The following is a 22,091-nucleotide window of genomic DNA, read 5'->3' on the forward strand; positions in this document are numbered from 1 at the left end:
CCAGTGGAGCTCTAGCCGGAGCTCAGATATCTCAGATATCTGGGGTCGATGTCAGGCAATCCTGTGCTCCCAAACATGGTCCCCACCCCCAAGGCTCTTGGGCAGGAAGACAGAGATCCTTCAGTACAATTTTATTTTGTGCCATAATCCGCCTTTTCTGACAATTTCAGAAAATTTGTTTCCTGTATCTTTTTTTTTAATTAATTTATTTATTTTTATTTATTTTAGAGAGAGAGAGAGAGAGAGAGAGGCAGAGACACGGGCAGAGGGACACATGCTGGGAGCCCGATGTGGGACTCGATCCCGGGACTGCAGGATCATGCCCTGGGCCAAAGGCAGGCACTAAAGCGCTGAGCCACCCAGGGATCCCCTCCTGTATCATTTTTTGTGGCTAAATAATTGATCTCCACAGTGTCATTAGATGATATCTTTATTAATAGGAAAATTGGCACTTAATTTCTGGCAACAGTATTAGTATTAATGGCTGCATCCGAAGTCCTGGTGTTCATAGCTCAGGCTAGTAGGAAGCTCTTCTTAAAACTTTGACTGGGGGAGTGGCCCCGTTGCATCAGCTAGAAAGGGTGCTGCTTTCTGGGGACTCCATCCTTCATAATCTTCCCCACCCAGTCTCCCAACGAGCGTGCTCGCTTGTACTTCCTGCTGGCCTGGTTTCACGCGATCATCCAAGAACGCTTACGATACGCACCCCTGGGGTGGTCAAAGAAGTATGAATTTGGGGAGTCTGACCTGCGCTCGGCCTGCGACACGGTGGACACGTGGCTGGATGACACGGCAAAGGCAAGTGCAGGCTGCTGAGTCAGAGGTGGGAGGGGAATGCTCGGAAGTATTCACGGTTGTGGCAGACAGTGGGGGTCCTCCTGTGTGATGAGGGTGTGAAGCCAGGGTACGCTGGTGCCCCTGCGGCCTGCCCCCACAGTCCCAGCTTTCCTCACACAGGGGAGGCAAAACATCTCCCCGGATAAGATCCCGTGGTCAGCACTGAAGACCTTGATGGCTCAGTCCATCTACGGTGGCCGAGTGGACAACGAGTTCGATCAGCGTCTGCTCAACACCTTCCTGGAGCGTCTGTTCACAACAAAGAGTTTCGACAGTGAATTTAAGCTGGCCTGCAAAGTTGATGGACACAAAGACATTCAGATGCCAGACGGCATCAGGTAGGAGCCTGCCCCCGTGACCTAGACCTTCGCCATGCCGGCCACTTTCCAGCGTCATGCCTAATGGCATTTCCAAATGTGCTGCTTTTCCAGGCGAGAAGAGTTTGTGCAGTGGGTGGAGCTGCTTCCTGACACCCAGACGCCCTCCTGGCTAGGCCTGCCCAACAACGCCGAGAGAGTCCTGCTCACCACCCAGGGTGGGTACCCCACTCACCCGGCGCCCTGGGAGCCCCTCCCTTGCCTCCGAACAACTCCACTGTGGGAAGTCGCCTTCCTTCCCCCAGCCCTCCCCGCCGTTCCAGCTGGTGTCTCTTATGCAGTTTAGGCTCAGGTCACTAAGGTCTGAAAATTACATGTCAGTTTCCAGCTTACATTCAGACATAATTTCGCTTAATTTTCTTTGAAGATGAAAAGTATAATATTACGCGAGGTTTTAAAACCCTCAGTTTCTTTATTAGAATACTTCTTAAAAATGTTTTTCCTTATACTTTTCTTTTTCAAGACTATTCAAAAAATAACCTAATGCAGTTTTCAGAGGGTGGTCCCCAGTCCAGCAGCATCAGCCTCGTTGGAACTAATTATAAGTGCACGTTCTTGGGGCCAGGGTCAGACCTCCTGAGTCCAAAGGAGAGCCCAGCCATCTGCTCCAATAAGCCTTCCTGGCAGCAGCTGTGTCCGTGAGCTTGCAAACCACTGATCTAACCCAGACTTCTCTTCACGGGAAACAGTCTCAGAAAAGACTCATGATTCGCCCAAACTCGTACAGCTACTTGATAGGACAGTTCCATTCAGCTCTGCATGAGAATCCTTAGTTACAGCGCTCGCTGAGGACACCCTAAAATGCATCCCAGACTGCCCTCCTCTGTGAGGTGGCCGTGGCCCCATAGGCCACCAGGACGAGAAGCTGGGCTGGCCAACCATTGTGAGTTGGAGGCCTAGGTGCAGGGCAGGTTCCAGCAGGTCCGGGGTTGGGCAGGAGCCAGTACTGAGATCACATAGGGTCTTAACACTGGCAGTACCTGCTGTGACCCCAGCTTGGGCCCCACACCAGGCAAATGGTTTGTAGGGTTTGTGCCCCACTCTGTTCTGTTAGCAGCCAGCTGCCTGCATCGGGCTGCTCAATACTAATGAGCTGCCACCATCACACCAGCACTCTGCCAGGGACGTCACACTCGGTCCACCCTAGAGCAACATGAAGGCCTGTGCTGGGGGCTGTTTGAGGCAGAGTGGTGGGCGTGGGCAGCCCAGGACCCGTGGAGTTAACAGCGCAGTGGCCCCCTGGCTGGAGCCTGGCCTGCCCCAGGGCCCAGCCCTCTACAACAGCGCCGGCACATTCGTGTGAATTTGGAATCAGCCTCACTCATCTTTGCACTCAGGCTGTTGGCTCAGTCCCAATAGGCTCAGTCTGGTCTCAGTTTTCCTCTGTCTCCACCACCTCACTTTCTGGCCCAGCCTGCTCTCTGCTTCAAACACACGTCCCCACTTGGTACCATGTGGGTGACGCGTCACATGGCTTGCACGCTCAAGTCCTTTTTCCTCTGTTCTCCTGCCCATGCCCCCTCCCTCCCTGTGTCTCTGGTGGGGATGTGGCCCAGGTGTGGACATGATCAGCAAGATGCTGAAGATGCAGATGCTGGAGGATGAAGACGACCTAGCCTACGCAGAAACCGAGAAGAAGGCAAGGACCGACTCCACGTCCGACGGGCGTCCTGCCTGGATGCGGACCCTGCACACCACCGCGTCCAATTGGCTGCACCTCATCCCACAGACGCTGAGCCACCTCAAGCGGACGGTGGAGAACATCAAGGTGGCCAGGAGTGGGCGGGGCTGTGCCTGGGTGTCCCTGGTCCTGGAGGGCTTAGCGTGGTCTCAGAGCAGTCAGGCATCTGCGCCCGGCTCCAGCATGAGGCCCCTGGCAGGGGGTCTGTCTGCACAAGCTGGGGAAATGAGTCCCAGAGCAAGCGGCAGCAGCCACTGTTCCTTTTTGGAACCAGGCTACGGTGGGCTTCGACCTGCTGCATACCGAGTCCAGTCCAAGAGTGAGCTCAGGCAAAGCCATGAGCTTCAGGCCAGGGCTCTGAGGCCTGGGGTTCCCGAGGCTCCCTCCTACCCTCCCTCTTCACTCTCGTCTCTATGACAATTTTAGGATCCACTGTTCAGGTTCTTTGAGAGAGAAGTGAAGATGGGAGCTAAGTTACTTCAGGACGTTCGCCAGGATCTCGCAGATGTCGTCCAAGTGTGTGAAGGGAAGAAGAAACAGACCAACTACCTGCGCACCCTCATAAACGAGCTGGTGAAAGGTATTGGCCCTCCTGTGTGCGCCCGGGGGCTCGGAGCCAGAGCCGTCCGGCTCCCCAGCGCTCGCCACGTCCCCCTCACTGCGCAGAGAGCTGGCTGGGCCTGGGGCACGGGGCCGCTGCCCTGCAGAGTCGGCAGGTCCTGGGCCGGGCCTGGTGCACGTTTCCTTCTGCAGCTGGGGGCCCTTGGCTGGAGGTCAGGCTCAGAGGGCCCCAAATTTTTATTTGCTGTTCCCTGAACGTTTATTAAAATCTTAACAGCAAATTAAAATAAGTGGGGGGCACAGTGTAAAAGTAGAGGGAGCCCCCAGGTGTCTCACACCTACTCCACGAGCCTGAGTTGTGGCGAGGCCCAGCTGCTTGTGTGATGGGAGTTAGCTGATGAGACATTATGTGGGGGTGATTGTGGCGCTCCAGACACCGGGGCCTGAGCAGATGCAGAGGTGGTGATGGCCCATCCGGGACCTGCAGAGTGTGGTCCGGAGAGGGAGGCGGGCGGAGCTGGAGAAGCCAGTGAGCACTAGCTGATTCGACCCACGTGTGCCTGCCAGTGGCCAGAACTGACGCTGCCTGGGGTCACCTTGCTTGCAGGGATCTTGCCTCGGAGCTGGTCCCACTACACAGTGCCCGCAGGCATGACCGTCATCCAGTGGGTGTCCGACTTCAGCGAGAGGATCAAACAGCTACAGAACATCTCCCAGGCGGCCGCATCCGGTGGCGCTAAGGAGCTGAAGGTGGTGGAGGCGCTCCGGAAGGGTGGCGGCTGTCCTGGGCGGGGGAGGAGCTGCCCTTGGCAGCCCAGGGGATGAGCACAGACCCCAGACCCCAGTGTGACCCAAGACAAGGGGTGGTGCTCGCTCCTCACCCAGGGATTGCTGCTTCCCACAGAACATCCACGTGTGCCTGGGCGGCCTGTTTGTCCCTGAGGCATACATCACAGCCACCAGGCAGTACGTGGCCCAGGCCAACAGCTGGTCCCTGGAGGAGCTCTGCCTGGAAGTCAATGTCACCACCTCCCAGAGCGCCACCCTTGATGCCTGCAGCTTTGGGGTCACGGGTGAGTTGGGGTTCCAGGGAGTGTGCACACTCAGCCACTCTGGGCGTCTCCGCAAGGTGCCCCTTCCCTGCCCCAGGCCTCCTCGCGGGTGGTCCTGGTGGCCTCCAGCGTCGCTCCCAGTCAGATGTGCTGCCTGAGGGCGTGGGTGGCAGCACGGCTCTGGTGTCACAGAGATTTGCACAGCCGTTTGTGCTGGCGACAGGTCCTGACTTCCTCCCACAGGTTTGAAGCTTCAGGGGGCCACGTGCAGTAACAACAAGCTGTCGCTGTCCCACGCCATCTCCACGGTCCTTCCTCTGACGCAGCTGCGCTGGGTCAAGCAGACCAACGCAGAGAGAAAGGCTAATGTGGTGAGTGGCCCCTTGCCGCTGTCTGGGGTCGGCAGCTGCCACGTGTCACCGGGACCCCAGGGCTGCGCAGGGGAAGCCCGCCCCCTCCCTGCATGCCCGTCCCCAGGGCCGCCATCGGCTGCCCCGGCTTCTCCCTGAGCCAGTGCTAAGTCCGCCCCCTCCTGTAGGTGACCCTGCCCGTCTACCTGAACTTCACCCGGGCAGACCTCATCTTCACAGTCGACTTTGAGATCGCCACCAAGGAGGACCCACGCAGCTTCTACGAGCGCGGCGTCGCCGTCCTCTGCACGGAGTGAAACGAGGCTCCCTTCGTTCCCCTTTCTGTAGTAGTAACTCTATTTAATGTTTCTTCATCATTAAACTGTTTGGAAGAAGTGGACGTGTCGGAGGAAAGTCGTTAGTTTGAGTTCGGAGGAAGCGGAAAATGAAGGCTGCTGGCCGGGAGGGTAGGAGGGCTGCGTTTGGTGCTGCGGGAGGGGAGGGTCCAGAGCACGGCTGGTGCTGGGAATAAAACACTAAGCACGATCTGGCCTCCCGCCTCTTCTGTCTCAGCTCTCCTCCGCTGCGGAAACCCCGGGCCCAGGGGCCCCGCACCCCCAGAGCAGTGCTGGCCATCCTGGGTCGGACCAGGCCGCTTGTGTGCCCCGGGGGGAAGGGCCCGGCCCACAGCCCCGCGAGCTGGAGCCTGGTGGCGGTTTGTGTCCCGCGGGTATGCGGATGTCCTCAGCTGCCCGGCCACCCATCCCGTGCCCTCCCTGCGCGTTCACCCCCCAGATCCCGGGGTGGCGGCAAGTCGAAGTGCTGGCTCTGCGGACAGCTTGCCATTCACGTTGGCCGTGATGGGTGTGGTCTCCCCGTGAAAACAGGCTTCTGGTTTTGTTTTTTAAGATTTTATTTATTCATGAGAAAGAGACACAGGCAGAGGGAGAAGCAGGCTCCACGCGGGAAGCCCAATGTGGGACACGATCCCAGGACCCCAGGATCATGCCCTGGGGCAAAGGCAGATGCCCAACCAATTAGCCACCCAGGGGCCCCGGTTTCTGGTCTTTGAGCACCTTCTGGCGGCAGCTCCTAGGGTTGATCAGCGACCAGCTGGGCCTTAGCACAGGCTGGGGTGAAAACCTGTTGTTCCTGCTGTGGCCACTGCCCGGCCTCTAGCCCCCGGCCCCCGGCCAGCCATCCACTCCCCTACCCCTGAGTCGTGCTCGTCCACCAGCCGAGTGAGGAGCTGGGTCTGAGTGGGTGCTTAAGCCCCTGACCCCCACCCTGACCACTTCTGTGGAGCTGCCAGGCTCCAACTGTCCCCAGGGCCTGGGAGCTGGGGTCCGAGCCTCTTCCCCACCCAGTTCTGGAATGTTCTCTCAGGCATCCCTGGGAAGCCTCATGGCAGTCCAAAGCTGTGTTTAATTGAAAATTGAGGTTCACTTTGTTTTTCTCTGAGCCAGAGGGGATTCTTGGCTTTTCTGCAGTGGGATTCCTAAATGGGACTGTAGGCCACTCTCACCTGAGAGCTGGGACCAGGCCCCACGGGCCAGCATGACACCTGTCCCGCCTACGTCCCGTGCGCACCAAGTACAGGTGAGGGTCCCTCCCGAGCACAGGAGAAATGTCCCGGGGGGGCAGGGGGTACAGAGCAGATTTCTGAGCAGGGGATTTGACAGCAGCCCCAAGGGCATGAGCAGAAGCCGCCACACCCCTGACACCTTGCCAGGAGGGTGGGGGCAGAGGGGTAGACGCTCCCCCATCAGAGATTCCCAGGTCACCCCCCCCAGGGGTGCCAAGCACCTACTTGCTGCCTCCTGAAGCCCCATGTGAATCGATGCCTGGCTCCAGGGCCTCTTGGAGCCTCACCCCCACACTAAGTTCAGCCCGTGGGGCCTGAGGGAGGGACCCCCACCTCCGACCCCCCCACTCACCAGGCCTCCTCCTCCTCTGGGCTGGGGGCGTGACCACCTGCCCCAGGCCGCTCCCCACCACCCGCCCGTGCCCGCGCAGCAGGAAGGAGCAGCTCTGGTCCTGGTCCTCGGGCAGGCCTCCCTTTATTGGCTCTGGGGAACAGCGCGGTCCTGGGGCGTGTGGGCCGCCGGCACCAGACTCGTGCTCAGTTCATGCCTGCTGGGGAGGAAAAGGCTCCGTGAGCAAACCCCCAGCAACTGGGAGAGGGGAAAAGAGCCGTCGCCACCCGGTTATTTTTAAATAATAGCGCATCAAGACCAAGATCGTGTCAACAGAGTCAAACCCGCTGCTCAGAAAATCCTCACTTTGTACAAACAGCGACAGGAACGGACAGGGACACAGTGCAGGGCAGCTTCTCGAGGTGCGGGGAGGGCGGCGGGGACAGGCCAGTTCACCCCAGAGTCAACCACGAGTGTGTTGTTTTCTAAATACTTTTTTTTTTTTTTTTTAAAGTAGGCTCCACGCTCAGCTTGGAGCCATACCCAGGGCTTGAACCCACAATCCTGAGATCAAGAGCTGGGCTGAAATCAAGAGTCGGACACTAACTGACTAAGCCTCCCAGGCGCCCCTGTTCTAAGTATTTTCTTTTTTAAGATTTTATTTATTTATTCATGAGAGAGACAGAGAGAGAGGCAGTGACACAGGCAGAGGGAGAAGCAGGCTCCATGCGGGGACGTGGGACTCGATCCCAGGACCCCAGGATCACGCCCTGGGCTGAAGGCAGATGCCAAACCCCTGAGCCACCCAGGCGTCCCCGTGTCCTAAATATTCTTACAGGCCTCCATGTGTCAGCACCCCCAGAGCGGGACACCCCCCACCCCCAGCCCAGCAGACATTCAGGGTCAAGAACAAGGGGCAGCAGGAGTCAGGGTGTGAAAACCACTAGTTCTGCGGATACATAAATACTTAGTAAAAGTAAGGGAATTCTCGGATTTAGAGGTGGGTCCCACGAGGGCCACACAGGGCTGTCCTCAGTTGGAAACCCATCTGTAAGCAAAGTGGGGGCACCCAGTGTTCGTATCTAAGGCCTAAAACGCGCAGGTGCTTCATGAGAACCGAAGCCCCCGGACTCCTGGCCGAGGGCTCCCCGGGGCGTGGGCGCCCCTCCGGCTCCCCCTGCTCACCTCGCTCTGGGCCACATACTGCCTCTTTCTCTTCGTTTTCTCAGGCTCCGCAAGTAAAAGTTCCAGTTTCCTCTTGGAGAGGGTGAGCTTGGGCCCCTTGTCCTTCTCGCTGCCGAGCCTGGGGGGTGGCCGGGCCGCTCTGCCGCGGCCCTGCGCGTGTCTGCCAGGCTCGGGGGGCCCCGCGGCGGGGAGGAGGGGGCCGGGCGCCCGGGGCCAGCGGTCCTCCCACATCCCGCAGTCCTCGTCCGGGGACCCCGAGCGCCTGGCCGCCCGCCCCCGGGCCTGGGGGCTGCCGGCCTCCGCGGGCTGCATGTCCACGTCGTCGGCCTCCAGGGGCGCGGGGCCCCGGCTCGGGCGGCCTGGGGGCTTCGACGCGGGGGGCTCCTCCGAGCTGGTTCCTCCGGGGCCCCCGCTCCTGAGTGCGCGCGGAGACCCCGGACGGCTCACGGCCCCCCGAGGACAGTCGCTGAAGCCGGAGGCGGGATGACGGGGGGGATCGTCCGAATCGCCATCGTAAGGATCTAAAAACTGAGCACAAAACCATTTCTGAGCCCGTCAGCCGTTCTACCGGGGCACAGGGCGACACGCGCCTTAGCTGCGCAGACTTTCTTCCATCGCTGACGTTGGCAAACCTCGCAGAGCTCAGATCTGCCTTGCAAATCTTTAAAAATGCATTAGACGGGCCCGTGCGGCGCGGTCGGTTAAGTGCCCAGCCCTTGGTTTCAGCTCGGGCCGCGACCTCAGGGTCGTGGGATCGAGCCCCGTGTCCGGCTCTGCCCTCAGAGTCGCGTTGGCTTCGGATCCTCTCCCTCTGCCCCTCCCCCCACCGCCCCCTGCTCGCTCGCTCTCTCAAATCAATCTTTAAAAAAAAAAAAAAAATGCATTTAGACACATCCAGGAAAGCCTGAAGGTCTGCCATCACTGGGGGCCTGATCTGGGTCCCCTCAGAGCCCTCGTCCTGGTGCTGGGCACTGGCCCCACGGACTCAGTCCACACCGCCCACCGGGTGGACACACACCGGTGGCCCCACACCGGTCTGAAGGGGTCTGAGCTCCCCTCCTCCCAACATCTGGTGCCTGGCCCCCCACCCCCCAAGCAGGCAGTGCCCCTCACTGCCCGCCACCCCCACACAAAGGGGTCCCCAGTGGCCCACTTAGGTCCAGGGGTCACTGTTCTCAAAGACGGCGTGTGCAGCCTGCCTGAGCAGCCGCCTGGGGGGTGCAGCCCATCCTCTGGGGCCGCCTCCTTCCTCTGGGACCCCTGGCTGGGGGGGGCCTCGGAACTTTCTGGACCTGGAGTCACACGGCTCCTCGCCCGACCTTCTGTCGGAATGTCCTCTCTCCCACTCCAGCTTCTCCCTTCGTGCATCTGTGCCCCGGACTGAGCGGCTCCGGCAGCAAAGGTCTCCAGGAAAGTGTAGGTCCCCACGCTTGAGCCCGGTCACTTCCTGCACTAACAATGGGGAGTGGCACCCCGCTAACCTCCAGTGCCAGGTCGACACCTCCTCCCAGATGTGCTAAGGCCCAAGGACTGGTCACCTGTCGGGCGGGCCAGTAGGAGGGGTCTCACTCCTCATGGAGCAGAAAGGGCCCGGGCTGAGCCAGGCCAGGGACCCCCGAGGTCACCTCACTTGTCTACTGAGGACAGTCAACAAGGCAACATATTCCCCCCAAAAAAGGTAAAAACAACAGTGGTTTCACACCATAATCTACAGGCAACTGTGACCATTTCAGATTCAGAAACTAGCAGAATTAAAAAAAAAAGAGAGAGAGAAAGAAACTAGCAGAATTTCTGGAAATCACGAAGCCAGCACCGTGTGACCAGCCCCCGCCCGCCCCCGAGGGGTCCGCAGCCCCGCAAGGCGCCAATGCCCAGACTAGGGGAGCGGAATGGTCTCACCCCGCAAATACACCAACGGTATCCGTCCCTGCAAACCCAGAGGCCCGGCAGCACAGGCGTTCATGGCTCCGAAGGTTCGGGTTAGAGACTCAAGGCAGGCGCGCCCTGCTCTTCAGCATTACCTCGTGTCTCCCAACGCCGAGACTAAGTGTTAACTGCACCCCAATTAACTGTGAATTTTAATTTTGATCGAAATTACTGTTGAGGGGCGACTGGCTGGCTCAGGGGGTGGAGGGTGTGCCTCTTACTCTCGGGGTCACGAGTTCAAGCCCCACAGTGGGGGCGTAGAGATGACTTAGAATCTTTTCAGATGCCTGCGAGGCTCAGTGGGTCAAGCATCCACCTGCTGCTTTCAGCTCAGGTCATGACCTCAGGCTTGTGAGATGGAGCCTGGAGCCAGCGCCATACTCCGTGGGGAGTCTGCTGGACATTCTCCTCCTCCCCTCTGCTTATGCACATGCGTGCTCGCTCGCTCTCAAAATAAGTCTTTTTAGGGACGCCTGGGGGGCTCAGTGGTTGAGCATCTTCCTTCTGCTTAGGTTGTGTTCCAGGGTCCTGGGATCGAGTCCCTCATCAGGCTCCTCGCAGGGAGCCTGCTTCTCCCTCTGCCTGTGTCTCTGCCTCTCTCTGTGCCTCTCATGAGTAAATAAATCTTTAAAAAAAATAAAATGTTAGAATAAATAGTAAATTAATTTTGAGATTTGAGTAATTGCAAATTTACAGTCTTGTCAGACTTCCAGGCAAACTATTTTGAGTCTTTTTCTTATTTAAAAAATTTGAGGGGCACCTTGGTGGCTCAGTTAAGCATCTGCTCAGGTCATAATTCCAGGATCCAGGGATTGAGCCCCAGTTGGGCTCAGCAGGGAGGCTGCTTCTCCCTCTCCCTCTGCCCCTCCCCACTACTTGTGCACATTCTCTCTGACCCAAATCAATAAATAAAATATTTTTTTAAAGATTATATATATTTATTCATAAGGGACACAGAGAGGGAGGCAGAGACACAGGCAGAGGGAGAAGCAGGCTCCATGCAGGGAGCCTGATGTGGGACTCGATCCCGGGACCCCGGGATCACACCCTGGGCCAAATGCAGACGCTGAACCGCTGAGCCACCCACGCGTCCCTAAATAGAATCATTTTTAAAAAATTTTTAGGGCAGTCCTAAAAATTTTTTTAAGCCTCTTCTAAAACCTAGCAGCTCCACTCTTTCCCCGCAGACAGGAGCGCACACAGCAGGCCCCAAACCACTCTCCCTGGCAACGCCTACTTGCAGGGTCACCGTGCGGCCGGTCCTGGGACTTGGCCTCGGGACAGCCCGGCCATCCCCTAAGTGAGGGCGGCTGCAGGTCACTTTACCACGTACCTCTCTCCAGATACCTTCGATTAAGTCCATGTGATTCTTTCTGTGGTTGGCCTGGGGAAGTCAAAAGAAAAAAGGCTGAATAATCCCTTGCGTGAGGGCAGGCGGCAGCAGCCCAGTGTCCAAGGGCAAGGGACCCGGGGAAGCCACTCTCACAGTTCCCTCCGCGGGGACACCCGGAGGACGGCAGCCCCCGGCGTGGGCGAGAAGGAGCAGGGCCGGGAACAGGAAAGGCAGAACCAGGCCGCGGCAAGAAGGCAGATTCGGCAGCCGGACGTGATCCCGTCACACCGGGGCGGAGAACCCGGCGCTCGCTCTCGACCCCGAGCCAGAGGAGCATGGAAGATACTAGATCACCTGTCCTCACCCCTTCCCCTGCACAGGCAGCGAGGCCCAGACAGCGGCCAGGCCTGGCTCGGGCCCCTCAGAGCCCCCGGGGCTGGTATCAGATATTCTAGAACCCTCCAGGCTGCTGGGGAGAAAGCAGCCCTTGTTCTCTTCCTCGATCAAAAGACAGGGGTTTGAACACATGTGGTGTTGGGGGGGCCGTGCCGGTGTCGCCGAGAAGCAGGACAGCAGACCCCAAGGGGGCGCGGGCCCCTTCACCTTGAAGCGACGGAAGGCGTTCCTCTGCCTCTTCTGGAAGCCGGAGCTGAGCGCGGCCCGGATGCAGCGGGGTCGGCTGTGCCTCAGAGCAGCCATGGCGCGGCGCCCGCTGCGGACAGGGGCGCGGGGTCACCGGGGTCACCGGCGGCCGAGGGGGCCGGGGGTGCAGGCGGCGCGGGCCGACCCCGGAAGCGCCGTCTTACACGTGCTCGTGCTCGGGGCGAACGTGACACTGACGGACCCCGACTGGGGGGCACCCACCCAGCTCAAAGTCCTCCCCGTTACTTAATAGATGAAGAGTGTGGGCCCAGGCCGGGGCCCCACCCCCTCACCCAAGGGGGCGTAAGCACCGAGAGATCTTCCCAAGACGTGTGTGGTTGTCAAAAATAATTTTTTAAAATTAAAGATAATTTTAAAGAAACATGCAGGGGCGCCGGGGTGGCTCAGGTCGTGACCCCAGGGTCCTGGGATCGAGCCCCACTTATGGGTCCCTGCGCGGCGGGAAATCTGCGTCTCTTGCTCCCTCTGCCCCTCCTCGTCTCGTGCAGTCTCTCTCTCTCTCTCTCTCTCTCTCTCTCATAAATAAATTATTAAAAAAAAATTTTAGGGGACACCTGGGTGGCTCAGCGGTTTAGCACCTGCCTTCAACCCAAGGCGTGATCCTGGAGACCCGGGATCGAGTCCCGCATCGGGCTCCCTGCACGGAGCCTGCTTCTCCCTCTGCCTGTGTCTCTGCCTCTCTCTGTGTCTCATGAATAAAATACACAAAATCCTTAAAAAAAAAACTTCCCAAGAGCATGAGATGGTGAACCTACCTCCGTGGACTCTCATGTCACGTGCTCTCCTCAAGAATCCCCGTGGGAAGGCGCGCCAGGCCCTGAGGGGAAGCGACAGTCACCAACTCCGCTTTCCCAAACTGAGCTCCGCGGAACACCGGCCCCGGGCAAAGGTCAGAGAACCAGGAAAGGCTAAACACCAGACCCAGACGCACAAGACACGTCAGCATTTTAAAGGCCTAGAAAGGTTCCCAGCAAAAACCAACGATTTTGTTTTTCAGTCTGACTTCATTGAGATTTCACTGGTTTCCACCTTGTGACCTTCCTCCGCCCCGGGACCCCACCCAGGACCCCACGTTCCGCGTGGTTGCCGTGTCTGCCCAGGCTCCTCTGGGCTGTGACAGTGCCCAGGCTTTCCTGGCCTCTGCTGACCTTGACAGTCCTGAGGACCCTGAGGATCTGTCCCCAAACTGCCCCACTGCTGTGTCCCAGGCCTGGCACCGGGCAACGCCACGAATCTTGTTGCTCAGGCTAAAAAAATCTTCCTATCACCCCGCCTCCCTTTCTTCCAGACTCTGCATCCAGTTATCAGCCAGCGTTGACTCTACCTTCCAGATGAGCCCAGCATCCCACGGCTTCGCCCACTTTCTCCACCCAGAGCCGTGCTGTTAGAACTTGCTGGAATCACACTGGAGCCCTCCTGCAGCCCCCCTGCCTCCCTCCGCCCTCTCCCCCCTCACAGCTCTGCCCCCCACCCCTCCAGAGCTGCGGGCCCCACCTCAAGGATTGAGCCTCCCTTCGAACCTGTCTTACGCGAAGGCCACCCTCTGCCGAGGCCTCACCAGCTCGCATTTCAGCCTCCCACACCTGCTGCCGTTTCTCACGTGCACACGATACCCGTGCGCTGCATTTTGCTCCCTGGTCCTCAGGGCTTTCTAGCAATCTCTGTGTCCTCCTGCGCTCTCTCTGGGGTCCGCAGCCCCTTTCAACTGACCGGCACTCCACCGCCTGGGCTTGTCGCTTCTCCATCCACAGCTGTGTCCCCAGAGCCTGGCACAGCCCTAAGCACCAAGTCGACGCCCAACAGACATTTACCGGATGCACGTGTCCATGCAGGTTCCACAGATCCCCCACCTGCCACGTCCCCAGCCAAATGCATTTCCCGCAAGCCGTCCCCCTGCTTTTGCGGTCTCCAGGACAGCCACACATGTGCTAAGACCCTCCACCTGTCTGTCCCAAGCCAGACAACAGGTCCCGTTTGCTGGTTATGTGTACCAACCGCCAGATGGCAAAGGGTCAACGCGGTCGTTTGACGTTTGTTATAAGTGGAACAGCTGACAAATTTCCCAAACAAAGCTTTAAAATTTTTGCTTTGTAAATAGAATGCTTTGGTGCATTAAAAAAACACTGGATCTGGGACGCGTGCATGGCTCAGCGGTTAAACTCTGCTTTTATGATCAGGGCGTGATCCTGGAGTTAGGGATCGAGTCCCACATGGAGTCCCGCATCGGGCTCCCTGCATGGAGCCTGCTTCTCCCTCTGCCTGTGTCTCTGCCTCTCTCTGTGTGTCTCTCATGAATAAATAAATAAAATCTTAAAAAAAAGAAAACACTGGATGATACATAGCAAAACTTTTTTTTTTTTAATCATTACACTAACCGCCTGCCAACAAGGCAGGAAGAGGAAAAAGAGGATGGGCCAGTTCCTTCCCCCAAATGGTCCACCGCCCCAGAGACAGGGCTGACCTTCTCTCTGGGAGGCAGGAGAGGGAGCAGTGCAGGCCCAAGACTCCTTAAGTTTCGTTTCCAGCTCCCTGGGACCTGCCCCAGCCCCTCGTCAGTCCAGCGCTGGAGCCCTGCCCAGGAAGAGTGACCCTGCAGGGGAGACAAGCAGCTCCCCAGCTGAAAGGAGCTGCATCTGAAGCTTCCTACCTGGAGTCTGGGAGCACCCAGGAGCCGGGGCCACAAATGGAAAGTGGAGGGGAAGTCCAGAAAGCCAGCTTCCAAGAGGGCAGCGGACGGGAGAGATGCTGGCCTGCAGGAAGGAGGGAAGAACACATGCAAAAAGAAAAGAAAAGAAAAGAACACATCCAAAACGGTCTTTGACAACTCAGAGGAGCTTAGCGACTCTCCTCTCAAGATCAAGAAAAAAAGGAGAAAAAATACGGCGAGCTGCCTTGCTTGACCCCCACCCACCCACTCGGACGTCAGAAATCAGAACGGTTTGCTCTAGGTTGACCACTAAACCGACCTCAGTACCTTATCCATTTTGCATTTCTGCTTTAAAGGAAAAACACATTTAAAAAGTTCTCTTTTGGGGATCCCTGGGTGGCGCAGCGGTTTGGCGCCTGCCTTTGGCCCAGGGCGCGATCCTGGAGACCCGGGATCGAATCCCACGTCAGGCTCCCGGTGCATGGAGCCTGCTTCTCCCTCTGCCTATGTCTCTGCTTCTCTCTCTCTCTCTGTGCGACTATCATAAATAAAATAAAAATTTAAAAAAAAAAAAAGTTCTCTTTTAATAATATTCATTAATCTGAACAGTTCTAGTTCAAGAACAGCACCCTTTCCTTGCAATAAAATTTGTTCTGGGGGCACCCGGGTGCTTCAGTGGTTGAGCGTCTGCCTTTGGCCCAGGTCGTGATCCCGGGGTCCTGGGATCGAGTCCCACATCAGGCTCCCTGCGTGGGGTCTGCTTCTCCATCTGCCTGTGTCTCTGCCTCTCTCTGTGTCTCTCATGAATAAATAAATAACATCTTTTAAAAAAAATTGTGCTGAAAGAGTTCTCAAGGGGCACCTGGGTGGCTCAGGTCCTGGGATAGAGCCCCATGTCAGGCTCCCTACTCAGCGGGGAATCTGCTTCTCCCTCTCCCTCTGCCCCTCCCCTTGCTTGTGCTCCCTCTCAAATAAATAGTCTTTTTTTTTTTTAATAAAGTCTTTAATAATAAAAAAGGAACAAGAAAAATAAATAAATAAAATAAAAAAGGAACAAGAATGGATGGCTCCAAATAAATAGGTTCCACCCTTTATAAGTTCCTTGGGGGGGAAGGGTATTAGAGTCTGTACTTTGGTATAAAAATCACAGAGGTATTTTTCTTTTTTTACCCCAGTGTTAACTTTTTTAAAAAAGATTTTATTTATTTATTTTAAAGAGAGAGAGAGAGTGTGTGAAGGAGGGGACAGAGGGGGAGGGGCAGGGAGAGGGAAAGAATCTGAAGCAGACTCCCCGCTGAGCTCGGAGCCCATGGGGCTTGATCCCAGGACCCTGACATCATGACCTGAACAGAAACCAAGAGTCGGACACTTAACTGACTGAGCCACCCAGGTGCCCCCCCACCAGGGTTAATTTTTAAGGAGACCTTCATACCACACTTGATATTATTTTGACCACACTTTTTTTGTGCAATTATTCTGAGATATCATAAAAAAGGAAAGAATGTGGATTTTTTCATTTTGCCATCTCTTGTCCCTTATGCCACCGGAGAAAAGGTCATAACTAATAACGTTAGGGACACCCGGGCGGCTCAGTCAGTAAAGCACGTGACTCTTGATGTCAGGATTGTGAGTTTAAACCCCATGTTGGGGGACACCTGGGTGGCTCAGTCGGTTAAGCATCTGCCTTGGGCTCTGGTCATGGGATCAAGCCCCACATCTGGCTCCCTGCTCGGCAGGGAGTCTGCTTCCCCCCTCCTTCTGTTTTGTTTGTGTTCTCTCTTAAATAAATAAATAATAAATCTTAAAAAAAAAAAAAAAAACCACGTTGGGCAAAGAGATTACTTAAAAAAAACCAAACAAACACCCCAAGAACTCTCATTGAAGGCAATGCTAACCAAACTTTAAAAGGAAGACATTTGGGCAGCCCGGGTGGCTCAGTGGTTTAGCGCCACTTTCAGCCCAGGGCCTGATCCTGGAGACCCGGGATCGAATCCCACGACCGACTTCCTGAGTGGAGCCTGCTTCTCCCTCTGTGACTCTGTCTCTGTTTCTCATGAATAAATAAATGAAAAAAAAATATTTTTTTTAAAAAGGAAAATATTCAAGGGATGCCTGTGTGGCTCAGCGGCTGAGCGTTTGCCTTTGGCTCAGGGTGTGATCCCGGGTCCTGAGATTGAGTCCCGCATCGGGCTCCTTGTGGGGAGTCTGCTTCTCTTTCTGCCTCTGTCTCTCATGAATAAGTAAATAAAATTTTAAAAAAAGAAAGAAAACATTTCAGATGAAACCAATTCTCATTTTACCTTGTGCTTGCGAGTCAGCTTTTCCAAAGCACCTGGGCCTGTATCAGAATCCATCAGATCACAGTCCTACAAAATAAGAACAGCCATTCAGACAGAAGGAATCCGCAGAGAAGCCAGAGCCCGGGACACTGGAATTTTATTTCTTATTTTGAATCCGTCTGCTCTCGAGGACACTACAGGTTAAAATAATATTTTGGAGAAACGCTGTGTAGCTTTGCAGACGCGAACCGCAGGGTAATTCCCAGGTGTCCTAGAATTCTCCTGTGGGCTCGAAGGGGGAGGCCAACGTGCCCGGCCTCCCCGCCCCTGCCCCCAGGCCCCGGCCCGGCCGCACCCGCGCCCCCACCGACCACTGCAAGAAGCCTGGGGGCCCCCCTTCTTGGTCCCTCACACTTCTGCCTGCGGGGAGACCAGGGAGACCAGGGGCCCGCACCTCCGCCCTCGCCGCACACCGGGGTCTGGCCGCCCTGCAGGCCTGGAGAGGAAAGGGGGGTCTCCAAGGCCAGGGCTCCGGCCCCCCCCCCCAAGGCGGCCCCGCGTCCACCGGGCAGGGCCCCCGCGCGCCCCCGCCCGAGGCAGCCCAGCTGCCCTGTCCCGCGTGGCTGCGGGCCCTGGGGAGAAGCGCCGCAGGGGTGGGGGGGGGCGCGCCCGGCCTCCCTGCGCCTCGCACCTGCGCCCACCTGCCCGCCCGCGGAAGTCACCCCCCGCGTAGCCGGGAGCCCGGGGGCGCGCTGTCCCTCGGCTCGGGCCACCGGGAAGGGGTCCAGGGGTGCGGCCCGGGTGATGCTTCCGCGGCGCCGCGGGGGTCGGGCGCGGGCAGGCGGCCCCTGCAGACCCACCTTCTCAATGGCAGGTCCATTCTGTCCCCACAGCGATCCCGCCGAGCCCCGAAGGGGTCCGCGGGCCCGACCTCTGTGACGTCACAGCCATCTCCGCGGCGACCCTCCCGGCCCTTGGGCGCCCGCGCCCCCGCGCCCCTGCACTCCGCGCCCCCGCGCCCCTGCACCCTTGCACCCCGCGGCCCTGCACCCCTGCACCCCGCGCCCCTGTGCCCCAGCGCCCCGCGCCTCTGCACTCCGCACCCCTGCGCCCAGCGCCCTGCACCCCGCGCCCCTGCACCCCTGCACCCCGCGTCCCTGCACCCCTGCACCCCGCGCCCCTGCACCCCTGCACCCCGCGCCCCTGCACCCCGCGCCCCTTCGCCCCAGCTCCCCGCGCCCCTGCTCCCCGTGCCCCTGCACCCCGCACCCCGCGCCCCTGCAACCCGCGCCCCTGCACCCCGCAACCCTGAACCCCGCGCCCCTGAACCCCTGCACTCCGCGCCCCGCGCCCCCACACCCCGCACCCCCGCGCCCCTGCACCCGCGCCCCGCGCCCCTGCACCCCGCGCCCCTTCGCCCCTTCGCCCCTGCGCTCCGCGCCCCTGCACCCCGCACCCCTGCACCCTGTGCCCCTGCGCCACACGCCCCGGCACCACGCGCCCCGCGGCCCTGCACCCCGCGGCCCTGCACCCCGCACCCCGCGCCCCCTGCGCCCCGCACCCCGGCACTCCCGCGCCCCGGGGCAGGGACCCGCTCTCCCGCGCCCCACTGCCCCCCTCGGCAGCCCTTCTAAGACCGTAATTTTGTCACAAAACCTTGAGTGACTCCCCTGTGCCCACGGAGGACACCCAAACCTTTGAACGCGCCCACCCGGCTCCCCCCTCCAGCAGTACCTGGGCCGCAGCCACTGCCATCCCTCCTTCCAGATTCGCGGTGGCACCAAGGCCCCTCCCCACCCGCCCACCCACAGCTCGGACTTCTCTGGGGAAATGCTCTCTTCATCTCGCCCCACCTCTGGCTTTCTTAACCTTTGGAGCTGAGTGTGGCACCTCCTCCAGGAAGCCTCCCGGGACCTCGGAAGTCGCGGTTCGGAGCCCCCCTCCTCAGCGCTCTCATACAGGCCAGATGAGCCTGTGCAGAAGCTGCCTATGGGTTTCTACTGGTTCACAAGACTCGCGGATGAGCCTAGGGGTTCCAATCCAAGGGCCCTTCTCCCCACCTTTCCCCCAAGGTGCCAGCCCAGTATATATTTTGAATGAATATATTCAAAAATATGTTTTGAATGAATCATCGGTATTGGCGAATTGAATATGCCACAAATCATGTTTAGCCATGAACTCACTAGGGTTTGTTTTTTTAGTAATTTTTGAAGTCAGGAAGTGTGAATCTCCCAACTTTGTCCCTTTTCACGATCGTTTGGGCCTTCTGGATTTTTGCACATCCATATGAATTTTAGTACCTGCTTGTCAATTTCTGCAAAAATGCCAGCTGGGATTTGTTTTGTTTTGTTGTGTTTTTTGGGCTTTTTTGGGTGTTTTTGTTTGTTTGCCAGTTGGGACTTTGATAAGGATTGTGTTGACTCTATAGGTCAATTTGAGTAATATTGCCAAATTAACATTATATCAGATGCTAAATATTACTAATCACCAGGGCCATGCAAATCAGAACCACAGTGACCTATCCCCTTACATGTGGCAGAATGGCTAGTATCAAAAAGACAAGAAATAAATTTTGGCAAGGAGGTGGAGAAAAAGGAACCCTTATGCACTGTTGGTGGGAATATAAACTGCCTCAGCCACTGTGGAAAACAGTATGGAATTTCCTCAAAAAATTGAAAATGGAAGTACCATATGGTCTAGTAATCCCACTACTGGGTATTCACACAAAGCATATAAAAACACTCTTTTACAAAATAAAAAATAAAAAAAAAAAATAAAAAAAATATAAACACTCTTTTGAAAAGAGATATGCACCATGTTTACTGCAACATTATTTACAATAGCAAAATTATGGAAGCAACCCAAGTGTCTATCAATAGATTAAAAAGATGTGTGTGTGTGTGTGTGTGTGTGTGTGTGTGTAGAAGAGAGGGGAGGGGGATGGCAAAACAGGTGAAGAGGAGTGGGAGATATAGGCTTCCAGTTATGGAATGGATAAGTCAAGGGGACAAAAGGTAAAGCATAGGGAATACAGTCAGTGGTATTGTAATAGTGTTGTATGGTGACAGGTGGCAGCTACACTTGCAGTGAACACAGGGTGATGTATAGACTTGTCAAATCACTATGTGGTACCCCTGAAACTAATGTAACATTGTGCATCAACTATTCTTCAAAAAACACACCACACACACAATATTAAATCTTCAAATCCATGAACATAGGATGTCTTTTCATTTTCTAGGTCTTCTTTACTTTTTTTCGACAATATTTTATTTTTTTTAAGATTTTATTTATTTATTTTATTTATGATAGGCACACAGTAAGAGAGAGAGGCAGAGACACAGGCAGAGGGAGAAGCAGGCTCCATGCACCAGGAGCCCGACATGGGATTTGATCCCAGGTCTTCAGGATCGCGCCCTGGGCCAAAGGCAGGCGCTAAACCGCTGTGCCACCCAGGGATCCCAGATTTTATTTATTTATTCATGATAGACATGGAGAGAGAGAGAAGCAGAGATACAGGCAGAGGGAGAAGCAGGCTCCATGCCGGGAGCCCGATGTGGGACTCGATCCTAGGTCTCCAGGATCGGGCCCCGGGCCAAAGGCAGGTGCTAAATCGCTGAACCACCCAGGGATCCCTTGACAATATTTTTGTTTTCAGTGTGCAAGTCTTGTGTTTCTTGTATTAAATTTATTGCTGAGGATTTTATTCTTTTCTATGCTATTGTAAGTAGAGCAGTTCATTAATTTTAATTTTGGATTGTTCATTGTTAGTGTTTAGAAATACAATAGATTTTTAAGCATCTGCTTTGGCTCAGGTCATATTCCCGGACTCCTGGGATCGAGACCTGCATCAATCTCCCTGCTCAGTGGGGAATCTGCTTCATCCCTCTCCATTTTCTTCTGCCTCTCCCTCAGCTTGTGCTCTCTCTCTCTCTCAAATAAATAAATAAAATCTGTAAAAAATACAATAGATTTTTGTATATTGATGTGGTATCCTAAAACCTTGCCAAACTGGTTGTTCAAAGAAGTGTGTGTGTGTGTGTGTGTGTGTGTGTGTATGCATCTATTCTCCTTAGGATTTTCTATATACAAGATTATGTCATCTTCAAATAGAGGTACTTTTTACTTCTTGTCCAATCAGGATGCCTTTTACTTATTTAACCCTCCAGTATGGTGTTGAATGGAAGTGGCTGTTTTTAATTGTGCGTTTAATTGTAGTACCACATACCTTGATTATGTTTGAGTTACAAAGGTATGTTAAGGAAAAGATGAGGAATGCCTGATTGGGCCAGTTAAGCCTCCAACTCTTAAAAAAAAAAAAAAAGCCTCCAAATCTTGATTTTGCCTCAGGTCATGATCTCAGAGTGGTGAGATCCAGCCCCGGAGTCATGCTCTGCATTCAGTGGGGAGCCTGCTTGAGATTCTTTCCCTCTCTCTACTCGCTCACTGTCTCTATCTTCTAAAACAAATATTTTTAAAATTAATGTTTTTGAAAAATATTTTATATATTTGAGAGAGAGAGAAAGAGCATGAGTGGAGAGAGGGCAGAAGGAGATGGAAGGGGACAAGCAGACTCCCCGCTGAGTGCAGAGCCTGACGTGGGGCTCAATCCCAGGACCCTGAGATCATTACCTGAGCTGAAATCAATGCTTAACCAACTGAGTCACCCAAGTACCCCATAAATAAGTAAATAAGTAAATAAATAAATCTCTGCCTCCCTCTGCCCCCACCCCTGCTTGTACGTGCTCTCTCGTAAAAAACAAAAAAGGGAAAAATGACATACAGATTAAATCATATGATGAAATTCAGGAATTGCTTCAGAAAGCCTGGGAGGAAAACAGGGGGCTCAAGGGGTGTGGATGGGCCCAACTGGCCATGACCAGATGGCTGGACAATGAGAGGCACATGATATTCCATATTATTCCATCTACTTTGACCTTTGAAAGTCACATCATGAAAAATGAAAAAAGTAAAATAAGGAATATGTAGAGCCAAAAAGAAAGAACTAAGGTTTTAGGCTAAGACTGGTTGTATCCCTAATTCTCTTTTAACCTTTAATTTTGTTTTAATGGCACTTATTTGTGGGAGAGGACAGACCAAATACCCTGCAGAATCTTCTGGATTTCTCTGTTTGCTTCCTCCAAGTGTTGTTTAGCTTGTCCCTCTATCCCCTTCCCCTGCATTTTGTATTAACTAGAATTACCAGGGATAGTCTCCTGTTGTTGGATATTTAGACTATGTTCAAAATTTCCATATTATAGTCTTGCAAAGACATTCTTAGACG

At 55.6% G+C, this 22,091-nt stretch overlaps 2 protein-coding genes across 6 annotated transcripts in view; one reads left to right on the plus strand and one right to left on the minus strand.

Moving 5' to 3' along the window:
- DYNC1H1 (dynein cytoplasmic 1 heavy chain 1) overlaps positions 1-5,404 on the plus strand; it is a 67,766-nt gene extending 62,362 nt beyond the window's left edge. Inside the window, exons 70-78 of the mRNA XM_038545753.1 lie at positions 628-798; positions 958-1,175; positions 1,269-1,372; positions 2,771-2,982; positions 3,322-3,475; positions 4,064-4,206; positions 4,361-4,529; positions 4,752-4,879; positions 5,047-5,404. Coding sequence (XP_038401681.1) covers positions 628-798; positions 958-1,175; positions 1,269-1,372; positions 2,771-2,982; positions 3,322-3,475; positions 4,064-4,206; positions 4,361-4,529; positions 4,752-4,879; positions 5,047-5,175 — 1,428 coding nt within the window. The 3' untranslated portion in view covers positions 5,176-5,404. The remainder of the gene's footprint in view (positions 1-627; positions 799-957; positions 1,176-1,268; positions 1,373-2,770; positions 2,983-3,321; positions 3,476-4,063; positions 4,207-4,360; positions 4,530-4,751; positions 4,880-5,046) is intronic.
- A 1,489-nt stretch (positions 5,405-6,893) lies between these two features.
- LOC102153127 (basic proline-rich protein-like) lies at positions 6,894-17,723 on the minus strand. Of its 5 annotated transcripts, none has more exons than XM_038545756.1 (8): positions 17,668-17,723; positions 16,829-16,894; positions 14,529-14,631; positions 12,637-12,789; positions 11,822-11,930; positions 11,219-11,269; positions 7,960-8,487; positions 6,894-6,994 (listed from the first exon to the last, which is right to left on the minus strand). In XM_038545756.1, the coding sequence occupies exons 5-8, from the start codon at positions 11,915-11,917 to the stop codon at positions 6,986-6,988; spliced, it is 684 nt and encodes a 227-aa protein (XP_038401684.1). In that variant the 5' UTR covers positions 11,918-11,930; positions 12,637-12,789; positions 14,529-14,631; positions 16,829-16,894; positions 17,668-17,723; the 3' UTR covers positions 6,894-6,985. The 5 variants fall into 5 exon arrangements, with proteins under 5 accessions (XP_038401684.1, XP_038401685.1, XP_038401682.1 ...); XM_038545757.1 differs by having other exon boundaries at positions 6,894-6,991; positions 12,637-12,698; positions 17,668-17,721; XM_038545754.1 differs by having other exon boundaries at positions 12,637-12,698; positions 17,668-17,721.
- Between the last annotated feature and the right edge of the window lie 4,368 nt (positions 17,724-22,091).

This window comes from Canis lupus, chromosome 8 (assembly GCF_011100685.1).
Source record: "Canis lupus familiaris isolate Mischka breed German Shepherd chromosome 8, alternate assembly UU_Cfam_GSD_1.0, whole genome shotgun sequence".
In the NCBI taxonomy this organism is placed as follows: Eukaryota; Metazoa; Chordata; class Mammalia; order Carnivora; family Canidae; genus Canis; species Canis lupus.